Source organism: Dama dama, chromosome 13, assembly GCF_033118175.1.
Source record: "Dama dama isolate Ldn47 chromosome 13, ASM3311817v1, whole genome shotgun sequence".
Classification (NCBI taxonomy): domain Eukaryota; kingdom Metazoa; phylum Chordata; class Mammalia; order Artiodactyla; family Cervidae; genus Dama; species Dama dama.
Window position 1 is genome coordinate 14426082 of NC_083693.1, and position 11714 is coordinate 14437795.

Here is an 11714-nt window from a genome sequence, read left to right on the forward strand (position 1 = left end):
CTAGGGAAAAGAGCAGTGGAATCCCCCCAGGATACCCCAGGCTCACGTCTGTGCACGCTAAGGTGGCAGAGCACTCTGATGCCATCACCTGCTGATTATTTTCTCTTCCTAATCCTCAACCCTTCTTCTGAGACACAGGGGAGTATTTTCACTTTAAATCCTCCTCCAAAAAAGGCTCAAGATCAAATTCCAAATAGGGTGGTTAAGGTAGGACACTAAGCGAGTAGTGCAATGGTGTGGCAGAGGGCATCGCAGGCAGAGAAAAGACAGGACATTATTATAAATAATTGTGATGTGTTATAATACTTAGTAATTATTGATTCAACGCGTGTTGGAGCCGTTGTTAACGCTGATTCTTTCCCAGGAGATTTTGATTCTGGAGGAGAGAACGGCGCAGGGTCAGCGGGGACTTTCCCAATTATGAAAGGTAACAGAGGCTGCGGAAGGGGAAGGCTGGAACCCGGAATAGCCGGGAGTTGCCAATCTGCGAAGTCCCAGTTGCTTAAGGTGCCAGCAAACAAGGGCGTGGACGCAAATCCTGTTTGCCCAGGGCAAAGTCTTGAGACCTCGGTGTCCAATCAGTACGAGAGTAAACATCCGACGCGGCGCAGGCTGTAAGGCGCGCCTCAGGTTCCCGGTGCCGCCCGGGAGGGCTCAGCCCGCCTCGGCCACGCCCCCGCGGCGATGCCGCACGTCCGGGCCGCCTCGCCACCCGATTGGCCGGGAGGCCGGAAAGCCGCCCCGGCCGCCACGTGTACTAGGGGCCCGCCGGAAGGCGAAGGCCGGCGCTGACTCGGCGGGCGTGTGCGGCGGGGAGGTGGCCGGGGCTGCGTCGCCATGGAGCGGGACGGGGATCAGCTGTCCGCGCGGCCCGCCCTGGAGACCGAGGGGCTGCGTTTCCTTCACGTCACGGGTGAGTGGGCGCGCGCCGCGGGCCGCGCCACCACAGCCGGCTCGCCGCCATGTTCAGTGAGTAGTCCTCCACGGCGCTCTGGGCCGGGCCGGCCGGCGGCCGGTGCCCGCAGTCCTGGGCGGTGGGCCGAAGCCGCGCGCGGAGGCTCTCCCGGAGCCCGGCTTCCCTGGGCTTTGCAGTCGGCCCTTGGTTGGGCTAGTCCTTTATCTTGCGCGACACAGGCGGTACAAGCCCTTCCGGGTCGCGGCTACTGGGCTCACTGGGCCCTTGGCGTTTGCCGCCAAGCCGCGCTCCCCCCACCGCCGCGCCCTCGCGCACGGCCCCAAACTCTGTCCTGTGCCAGGCCCCCGCGGCTACCCTTTTCCGTCCGTTGCCTGGATCCTTAAAGCCCTTCCCTTCCTGATTCGGACACACCCCGTCATCCTTCAAAACCCGGCTGTCGTGCCCCGCCTGCCTCGGGCTTGCCCCTCCGATTCCTCAGACGGCTGAGAAGTACCTTCTCAGGGATCCCTGGATTGTACTTCTCGCTGTTTTAACTGCCTTAGGAAGTCCTCCGCTAGGAAAGTCCGGTGGTAGTGTCATTTTTAGTTTCTTGAAAACTGTGAATGTTTTATTCTTTTCAGTGGGCTCCCTGCTGGCCACTTATGGCTGGTACATCGTCTTCAGCTGCATCCTTCTCTACGTGGTTTTTCAGAAGCTTTCCACCCGGTTGAGGGCGTTGAGGCAGAGGCACTTAGACCAAGCTGCCGCTGCTCTGGGTTAGTATGTCTGTGTGTGTGTACGTGCGTGTGCGCGCGTGTACGCTCTGTCGTGTCCGAGTCTTTGGGGCCCATGGACTGTAGCCTGCCAAGCTCCTCTGTCCATAGAATTTTCCAGGGAAGTGGACTGAAGGCGTGGCTTTACCCGTACTTGTAGTATTTATAAGTTAGTCTATTGTTATGAGTAAGAGGTATCCGTCTAATCTGTGTGGGAGGAAAACTATTTTACACTTCTGAAGTTGATTTTGGTGAATTGCAATAGTGTTTTTTTTAATTTCAGTTTTTGATGGGGTGAAAAACCTGCTTGATGATGTGTAGAACACCCTCTGCTTGCATCATTCTTCATTTACAGGAGAGATTAAAATGAAAGCGTCACAGCTTCTCTAGTTATGGGTGTGCCTACTAACTCTCAGTTATCTCTAGAACCCTTGTGAGTGACAGGAAACTCAGCCTTAGTTCCTCACATCCACTGTATTTTGCTTTTCACAACTTACTCATCAGACCTGATGGCAGATTTACACATGGCTGTTTCAAAAACTCATTCCCTCTAAAACAGTCACCTTTTAACTTGTTAGAAGTTACAGTTTCTGAGAACATATTCAAAAGAAATGTTCAGTATTTTGATAATAGTAGTATAATTAAATAACTACTAATCATCAGTGATCTGAGTCACCACAGTTTTGAAGCTGGGGAAGAAAACAAACATCATAACTTAAAAGTAGTCATTAGTAGAAGGACCTAAAAAATTCCTTCACTCTCCTCTCCCATGAAACCCTGTGGTCCTGCCATTATCTCAGTTTTTTTGGTTGTTGGCTATATATCCCAAAAAACAAAGTATAGTTGTAAATCTTGCTTAAGTTGCAGGATAATGTGAAGTGGATGAGGTTAGAGAACAGCTTCAGTCACCTGGTACAAGCCATTACTGGCACTGTGAGCTGCTGACAGCTGAGGAGTGGATTTATAAGATAATGGGATGGGCATCTCAGAAGAGGAGTTTGTTTTAAGGAAGCGTTGCACAAAGTAAATGTGCAGTGAAAGGTGTACTTTGTGTTGTACAATTTTGTTAGGAAAATTAGGTTTAAAAAATCCACACATAATTTCTTTTTTTCTAAGAATAAAACAGCAATTTCAAATGTTGCTACAATTCACATTTCTATAAAGTAAAACAATAGTTTCATTTTTAAAGGTAAAAATCTGTTCATTTCTGCCACCACACACGTACACACAACTCCCAGCCATACCCATTTTGTCCCCTGTTTTATGTGGATTCAGTTAAGTGACCTTTTTTCCATTGCTTTTTACTGTCTGTGGGTAATGGTGATCACATATCCTTTGGATGGTGCTGATGTGAACATAATAGTTCTAGTTTGTTTCTTTGTAGAGAAAATTAGTCACACCACTGCGTAGTTCTCTGTAGTGCTCCCTAAACACAGTGGTCTGCATAAAGCAGGTCAGAAACTTGTGTTTTTGTGTAATTTGCTTCGTTGTATAAACCAGATAAAAATAAATATCTGGGGTGGCCATTTCTATTAACGCTAGTTGGAAGGATTTTTTTTTTCTGTAGAAACAAGGATAAAATACCTAAATATCTTTATCTCTTTCTGGTATATATCTAGACTAATAAGGTGATAGCTAATGATAGAAAACTTTCTTTCCCTTAGTTATCTTCTAGAATTCTGGTAAACCTAGAGGCTGGGTGTTAGGAGGTATCCAGGATGTGAAATCAAATTTTGCTGAGGCTGCCTGACCACTTATATTTTAATCTTAGGGCCCATGCCAGATTCTCTGAATTGGGACTGCTCAGGTAGCCCAGAAATCTCTTTTGAACAGAGATTTCTGATGCTGTAAGTATTTAACAAGGACTCTGAACTGAGGCTGTGTGATAGTCTCCTTCCCCTTTAAGCAGTAATTAAATATATCCAGAAGAATAGGCTTATTCATGTTAAAAAGTTTTTGTATTGTTTGATTTCTGTACACTTCTAATAATATAGACCTCAAGAGTTTCCATTTTATATTTTACAAGGTGCTTTATTCCAGTTTTTTTCTGCCTTTTCAGAACCTGATATTGTTGTTAAACGGCAGGAGGCTTTAGCAGCTGCTCGTTTGAAAATGCAAGAAGAATTGAATGCACAAGTTGAAAAACATAAAGAGAAATTAAGACAGGTATGTACTGGTTTTAGTTTGAATACATGATATTTGAGATTTAGTTGGTAAAAGTGTGTGTATGTGTGTGTGCATGCACTCACATTATGGTGGGTACAGGGAACACTTTCAGGCTGAATCATTTCCACTTAGTTAAGTATTGCTCAGCGTGTTTTACTTGTGTAATTTCTTAATATTTAGAGGTGAATTGCTCTTAAAGAATTAAATATCTTAAGTAGTCTTGTATTTATGTTTTTACTTTTAAGTGGTGGTTCCCTTATAGCAGTATTTTGCCCAACAAAACCATGTGCTATGTGCAGGAGCCGTACCACCAGATGCAGAACACACATTCAGCGTCTTCATGGTCAATTTCAAGCTTTGCATCTCACAGGACCTGACTCGGTGGGGCCACTCTTCAGTGGAGTAAAGAAGAGCCAGGGGAGGGTGGCAATGGACTGAGGTGGTGGGGAGGAAGAACCAGGGGCTACTGTTGAAGTGACCTGAGCAGCCAGGTGGCTTGTGCTGCTCTTCACAGGAGTGAAGTCACACTTCCTGTGTTGGCCCCAGTCTGTGTAACTGAAGCAGCTAAGTGTAGGCTCCACTTTCTGGTTTCATTACAGATGTTTCTGGGCCCCTCTTTATCCCCTTAGAAGTTGGTCTTCCTGCTGGTCTTACATGTGTCTCTGGTATTTCCAGAAAGAAATGCCTCTCTGCCACCACTGGTGGCTTTTGTTTTCTGCATGATCACTTAGTACATGGCTGGTGTCCCTATCGTGGCTGGAGCCCAGAGTGAAAGGACAGAGCAAAGTTTTTTAGGTATTTTTCCAGAAATATTTCATCCATCTATAAATGCATGCTTATGTAATTTTTCCATAGAAATGGCAGCATAATACACATAGATGCTATTTTTAAGCAGTTTTTTTTTTTTCTTAAACTTTAGAAAGTGTTTTAAAGTTTTTGAGAAATATTTAATTGTTTTGTTTCTAGAGCCTAAGAGTAAGTTAAGTTCCTTCTACATGTCAAAATTAATGACTTGAGGGTTTGAGTTTTTTGCATTTAGTAAAACAGCCTGATCATTTACCCAGTTTGCTGATGTAGCTGGGGAAAAAAAAGCTTTTAAAAGATTGTTTTTAAAATCTGTAATGTGAGCCTCCTAAAATTGGAGAAAGGATAGAAGCCTGTGTTCAGTTTTAAAGTTGTGGTTCTGTTTTGTTTGTTCAGTCTCTCAGTCGTGTGTCTGGCCCTTTGCAAACCCATGGACCACAGCACGCCAGGCTCCTCTGTCCTTCACCATCTGTGGGAGTTTGCTCAAACTCATGTCCGTTGAGTCGGTGATGCCATCCAACCGTCTTATCCTCTGTCACCCCTGTTTCCTCCCACCTTCAATCTTTCCCAGCATCAGAGTCTTTTCCAATGAGTCAGTTCTTCGCATCAGATGGCCAAAGTATTGGAGCTTCAGCTTCAGCGTCAGTCCTTCCATTGAATATTCGGGACTGATTACCTTTAGGATTGACTGGTGTGTTCTCCTTGCTGTCCACAGGACTCAGAAGAGTCTTCTCCAGCACCACAGTTTGAAAGCATTTATTCTTTGTTGCCCAGCCTTTTTTATTGTCCAACTCTAGCATCCATACATGACTGCTGGAAAAACCATAGCTTTGACTATGGACCTTTGTTGGCAAAGGACTGTCTCTGCTTTTTAATATGCTGTCTAGGTTGGTCATAGCTTTTCTTCCAGGGAGCAAGCATCTTTTAATTTCATGGCTACAGTCACCATCCACAGTGATTTCGAAGCCCACGAAAATACAGTCTGTTACGGTTTCCATTGTTTTCCCATCTGTTTGCCATGAAGTGATGGGATTGGATGCTGTGATCTTCGTTTTTCAATGTTAAGTTTTAAGCCAGCTTTTTCCACTCTCCTCTTTCACCTTCATCAAGAGGCTCTTGATGCTTTCTGCCATTAGGGTGGTGTCATCTGCATATCTGAGGTTATTGATATTTCTCCTGGCAATCTTGATTCCAGCTTGTGCTTATTCAGCCTGGCATTTCCCGTGATGTACTTTGCATAGAAGTTAAATAAGCAGGGTGACGTATAGCCTTGACATACTCCTTTCCCAGTTTTGGACCAGACCATTGTTTATGTCTGATTCTGTCTTCTTGACTTGCATACAGGTTTTCCAGGAGACAGGTAGGGTGGTCTGGTATTCCCATCTCTTTAAGAATTTTCCACAGTTTGTGATCTGCACAGTCAGAGACTTCAGTGTAGTCAGCATGGTTCTGTATACTTAAGAAAAGTAACAGTCTTCTTGTCTCACAGTTTAGTCTGTTCTCTTGTATGTGGTCTCAGAATTTTTCACTGTGTACCATTCTGGTGTTTTCCATGTTGGCTATAAACATAAAAGAACCTTCAGATCAAGAAGCAGTTTCTTTAAAAATAAATAAATAAATAAATAAAAATTTAAAAAAAGAAGCAGTTTCTTCCTTAACCTCCTGTACTTGTAGACAGTGAAGGCATGAAGGGACAGGCATTTGGGCTTAACAGTGATTGACCCTGAGCCGTTAAGAAATTTCCGGATATGTGCTTTCTAATGCATCCTCTTGGATATCTTTGTGGCATCACAGTTTAATTGGAACCAGAATGAATTGAAGTTTGGGTTTGGGTTGCATCAGGAATTGAGAGAGTTATTGACCTTTGTGTGCACGTGAGTTGCAGTACCCAGTTGTTCAAGGAGTAGGAAGCAGAGGTGAAGACCTCGGGCACTGTGTTTCCCTCCTGTTCACTGCTCAAGCTTTCCCAGGTGCTCGTTGTTGGACATAGTTTTCTACTGAGATTAGTTTTCTCTTATGCTCCCACAGTACCTTACTTTGAGAGAACTTTCAAATTTGCTCTGATTGGTTCCTCACAGCCTTCGAAGTTGAAGGGTTAATTGACTTTCCTCAGGTGACACAGCCAAATAGCAGCAAAGCACACCTGCCAGCCACACTGACCCTTTTCAAGTCAGGGTTCTTCCACATGACCAGAAATGTCTAGTTTAAAAGAAGAACAGGTATTGTTTCTTCTGTGACACTTTTTGCTTTCTTTAATAGTATGCAAAAGCAAAAGATTCTGTATCTGAATTAAACTCACACACCACTAGATGATAGCTGCTTTATTAACTGAAGAAAGTGCAGGTGAAAGTTTGAAGAACATTTAAATTACAGATTATCAAAAGCACATTTTCTTTGAGAAAGATGGCAGCTTATGAATTCATTCTGTATCATGTGCTATTCTTCCTCAGCTTGAAGAAGAAAAAAGGAGACAGAAGATTGAAATGTGGGATAGCATGCAAGAAGGAAAAAGTTATAAAGGAAATACAAGAAAGCCTCAGGTGATGTAGCCTTCAACCTAGTGGACTTTTTGAAGTAGGTGAAGATTCGTGGAGTAGTATGTCTTAACTAGATTCTTAAGCCTGTATATGTTCAAGCAGGAAGAAGACAGTCCTGGGCCTTCTACTTCATCAGTCATCCCGAAACGAAAATCTGACAGAAAGCCTTTGCGAGGAGGAGGTAAGTGTCAAACGTTAAAGCATTCTGAACAATGACTGGCTGAATTTACCTGAAACAGGATTCTCTTTCCTTGATTCATTGTCTATAAACTGAGACTAATTCTTAAGTGTAGATTATGAAGATTAAATAAAAGAAATAGATGTAAAACAGCCATCAGCAGCTAGAAATGACCAACCTGCTGAACCCTATCATTGCCCCAGGGCCTCCAGCAAGGCTGTGGGTGCATGTCCTGTTTCCAGGAGGCCTCTGACCTCCTTGGCCTCACAAAAGTTAGCAGTTGATCAGCAATGAAGAAGGAGGTCACTCGAGGCTCTCAGGAAATAATCGGGACAGTTGCACTTGTATTTTAGTATTTTTCACTTGATCCCACAGTCCTGTAATGGGTGAGTTAAGTGAGGCAAGGAGTAGTTTGCCTGTTTTGCATATGAATGGGTCAGGGACCTAGGACCTGGGGTTTGGTCTTTACAGCCAGGGCTGCCTTGTTTCTTAGAAATAACTCCCTCAAGGAAGCATGAACAGATACTCATTAAGAGACCTTTTGTGTGCAGTACCCCCCAGCACTCTGGGTGGCTCCATAGCAGTCCGTACCATCCCATCCTTGAGGACTTTCACGTACTTTTGGGAAGATGGGACTCCCATACAATTGAAAATAAGTAATCCTTTGTGATCTGCCAGGAGATCCTCCTCCATCTGGAGAGAGGGGTGGGCAAAAGCATTAGAATACTTTGTGAAGGAACCAGTTCTAGGCTGAAGACACTTTTTTCTATCTGGGAGGAGGGGTTTTCTCTGGCTAGGTGCCAGCAGAGGCAGAGGTGTGGAAGCCCGGCCAACCTCTTGGAGGACTGAGGGGAGTCTGTGAAGCCTGTGAGCTCTGTGAAGCCGGGACACAAGGTGGGCTGCCCTTTAAAGTGGGCTCTGATCCCTTCCTTTGTGTTAGGAACTCAAAGCTGTCCTGTATAGGGGAGTGGTGTGTCTGAAAAGAAAATGCTTTTTTAAGTCTTTTTCGTGCTCCAGCAAGAAATCTTCTAAGACCATTTTGCAGAGCAAAGAGTGGTAGTATTCAGGAGACAATTGTAGAAAATGGAATGTATGGTGTGCTGTGTGCATGCCTCTAGCATTCCCAGCAATCCAGAGCTGGAGGCTTCGAATGGCTTGTCTTTACAGGCCTTAAAGAAACTGAGTCACAGGGAGTTGGTGACCAAAGATTCTACAGTAAGTAAGAAACAAAACCACCTCATTTAAGGTCTTGCTGACTCTAGAGCCTGAGCAGAATGGTCGCCAAATGTCTATTAACTTTAGGAAGTTAATGAGTGGGCAAGGATGGGTGTGGGGGCTGGGGCATGTGGATTTTCCAGTTCTGACTGGTGAAAGTGACAGCAAGTTCCATTCTGTTTTGATTTTTATAATTTATTTTCTGTAGCTTGATAAGTTCTTACTTGAATGTATTCATTTTATTAAGCACTACAGTTAGAAGCCTTTATATATTTAAATTTAACCATCTTGAGTGGCTTTGGGGGCAAATTTTTTGTGTATTTGGGGGAGATTTTTGTGTTTTGATAGCTAAAACAGAAGCTGAATGGCTTGTTTTATTCACGTCAGTTCAGACTGCAATCACATTCTAGAAAGTCAGTTCAGTATATATAATGCAATCACATTATAAAGTTTTTTTCTCTTGTGGTAGCTTAAAGTTTTATGAAAATGTTCATGAGAATAGGATCGTATCTTTGCAGTGCTTTGCATATCAGGCTTACAGTCTTCTGTTTGATGCAAAATGTTTCCAGCACTGTTTTGTTTCCTTTTCTGTTGCCACAGGTTACAATCCTTTGTCTGGTGAAGGTGGTGGAACCTGCTCCTGGAGACCTGGACGCAGAGGACCCTCATCTGGTGGATGAGGCTAAGAATCTTGTTAGTGTCACTTTTGACATTAGCAAGATGAATCCTTAACCCTCAACTCAATTGCCTTACGCATGCTTTTCACAGTGATTGGCCGGGGGGTGGGGGCTTTGTTTCTGTTCTTAACTATACTGATGACTTCAAGGATTGAAGGCAGCATAGGATGTGGACATGGCCACTAGACAGTAATTGCAGTTAGTCACACTGCACTGAAGCCAGTGACTGTTCATTGATTTCATAGGTCGTTGTTAGTTGGTAGCTAAGGGCTTCCAGGTGATTGGTGATCTTGATAAAAGAGACCTGGCAATGATCCTTCAAGTTAAGAGGTCCTTGCTGGTAGGACAGTCTCTGTGACAGCTTGCGTTGAATGATGTCTTCCTTGTAAATGGTGAACCCACCAGCAAGGATTACTGATGCAGACAGTTGATGGGGTTGTTCTGTAAATTTATATGTACAGAACTGTAAAAAAAAAAAAAAGTGTAAATATTAAAAAAAAAATGCAGAGAACATTTTCAGTATCTTTATTAAATTTAAGGAAATTTCTTTATGAACTTGAATTTGTCTATCTAATATTATACAGCTTTTTATCATTCACAACCTCCCATTAATAAGACTTACTTTCTCTTCTCATTATTGCTCACCTCATAGAGCATGAAAAGTGGGACACCTGAAGTAGTTTTCAGAGTTGGAGGGCTCCTGGGGGTTTATCCACAAAACCAGGCACTGTGAGTTGAGTTTCTGCATTAATAGGGCAAAGAAACATCTTGCCTATAAGTACATCAGGGGTCAGTGGGGTTTTTGGAAGCCCTGTGAGTCCTCTGTCTTGCACTCATTTCTTACGTCCTTGTCCAGAGCCTCTGTGAAGTATGTTATAAAGGGCCAGGTAGTAAAGATTTTAGGCTTGGCAGGCAGCGCAGTCTTTATTTTTTAAATTTTTAAAGAATTGTTAAATACATTTAAAAATATTGAGCTCACAGGCTAGATTGTTCCTGCTGCCTGTAGTTTGCTGATCCCTGCTTCATGTCAAGATCATGAGAAAGAATAATGGAAAGTTTTAGACTTGGGTTAAAATACTTTATCTAGGTCTGTTATTTACTTCTCAAGAGATTGATTCCCTGTAGGATATAAACGAACTTTTAAGAGTTCTTCCTTTAATATATTTTCTGTAGTTGAAAATACATAGTTAAGCAGATATCAGCTATTCATTTTAGAAATAGAAGGACTGTTTCAGTATACTATTAGCTGTGACTTTCCCCTCAAACCTCCTTTTTTCCCCCATAAGTTAAGAAATTATCAGGTGTAAACACAGGAAGAAATGTTGAATTCTGTGTGCCCACCTTGCATCTGGCAGTATGACTGTAGTGGTTGAGGGGTGGTGCCATGTGAGTAATTGATGGGGAGATAATAGAAGAGAGAAGGAAACTAATTGTGTAATAGCATTTGAAGAGCACATGCTGTTTGCCAAGCATGTACATTTATATTTAATCCTCACTATAGTCCTGTGAGGTAGGTACTTCTAATTAACCTTGGTTTTTAGAAACTAGCTTATAGGGTCAACTGGTGCACAACCCCGATCACTATAGTCTGTTTGTCCTTGTGTTTCTGATAGCCAAAGGCTGTACAGCCAAGGGTCATAGAAAACCAAGATGGGGAGCTTGATGTAGCTAATGAAACAGCTACCATGTGGAATAGTGAATGCTTATGAAGTATTGTGTGCTACGAGTCAAGAGCAGTAGATATTTCAGAAGCGTGGACTGAAGCTGCCAGAGGAGATGGGTCCTGTGCCCCTGTTGGAAGAAGTGCCAGAATCCAAGGCCCCTGGGGAAGAAGGGGTGGGTCAGAACACAGCTGAACAGGCAGAACACAGCTGAACAGGCAGAACACTGCCTTAATGCTGCAGTGGGGGGCTGCAGCTTGGAACTGATGCAGTAGTCGTGTATTTAAATGTTGTGTAACCCAGTCCATCCTGATCGTGGAGTAACATTAGTAAGTGGGCAAAAGACACAAACTTTCAGCTGAAACTTTCTGGTGCCTAGAGTTGTGGCTTTGGCCAAATGCAACTGCTTCCTTTGGGAAAAGGAACTATACCCTCCTTCTCAAGGACCAGTCTTAGCTATCTTCCTTTTCTGCCCTGTGCCATTTCTATTAGCTGCTCCTCAAACATGTCAAGTCTTTATCATAATATAAGCACAGAGCCACATCACATCACATTCACAAAACCCTGATTCCCACTGGTGCTGTTTGCTGTGGAACGAGCTTTGAGTTGTCTCCATTCATCATCTGTTTCTGCACTCCCTTTGCTTAATGCTGCAGATGCTCTTCCTGGATCATCCCGTTTCACTCCAGTGGAGTTTTTGGTTTCATCTTACTTGACCTGACAGCAATTGGCCCTTCTTGCAATTTTCCCTTCTCTTGCCTTCTGAAACACCACACTCCGGGTCTTTACTCCCAAGACAGCTTATACT

General features: G+C 43.6%; 1 protein-coding gene across 4 annotated transcripts; it reads left to right on the forward strand.

The window, feature by feature from the left end:
• Positions 1 to 744: 744 nt before the first annotated feature.
• SELENOS (selenoprotein S) lies at positions 745 to 9806 on the forward strand. 4 transcript variants are annotated; one of them, XM_061158552.1, is made up of 7 exons: positions 745 to 913; positions 1537 to 1671; positions 3728 to 3834; positions 7089 to 7178; positions 7275 to 7356; positions 8521 to 8568; positions 9169 to 9806. In XM_061158552.1, the coding sequence occupies exons 1-7, from the start codon at positions 838 to 840 to the stop codon at positions 9246 to 9248; spliced, it is 618 nt and encodes a 205-aa protein (XP_061014535.1). In that variant the 5' UTR covers positions 745 to 837; the 3' UTR covers positions 9249 to 9806. The 4 variants fall into 4 exon arrangements, with proteins under 4 accessions (XP_061014535.1, XP_061014536.1, XP_061014537.1 ...); XM_061158553.1 differs by having other exon boundaries at positions 747 to 913; positions 7278 to 7356; XM_061158554.1 differs by lacking the exon at positions 8521 to 8568 and having other exon boundaries at positions 748 to 913.
• Positions 9807 to 11714: the final 1908 nt, after the last annotated feature.

Coding starts and splice junctions, on each gene's coding strand:
- SELENOS (XM_061158552.1), top strand. CDS start 838: ATGGAGCGGGACGGGGATCAGCTGTCCGCGCGGCCCGCCCTGGAGACC. Junction 3,835..7,088: donor ATAAAGAGAAATTAAGACAG/GTATGTACTGGT, acceptor ATTCTTCCTCAG/CTTGAAGAAGAAAAAAGGAG. Junction 8,569..9,168: donor TGGTGACCAAAGATTCTACA/GTAAGTAAGAAA, acceptor CTGTTGCCACAG/GTTACAATCCTTTGTCTGGT.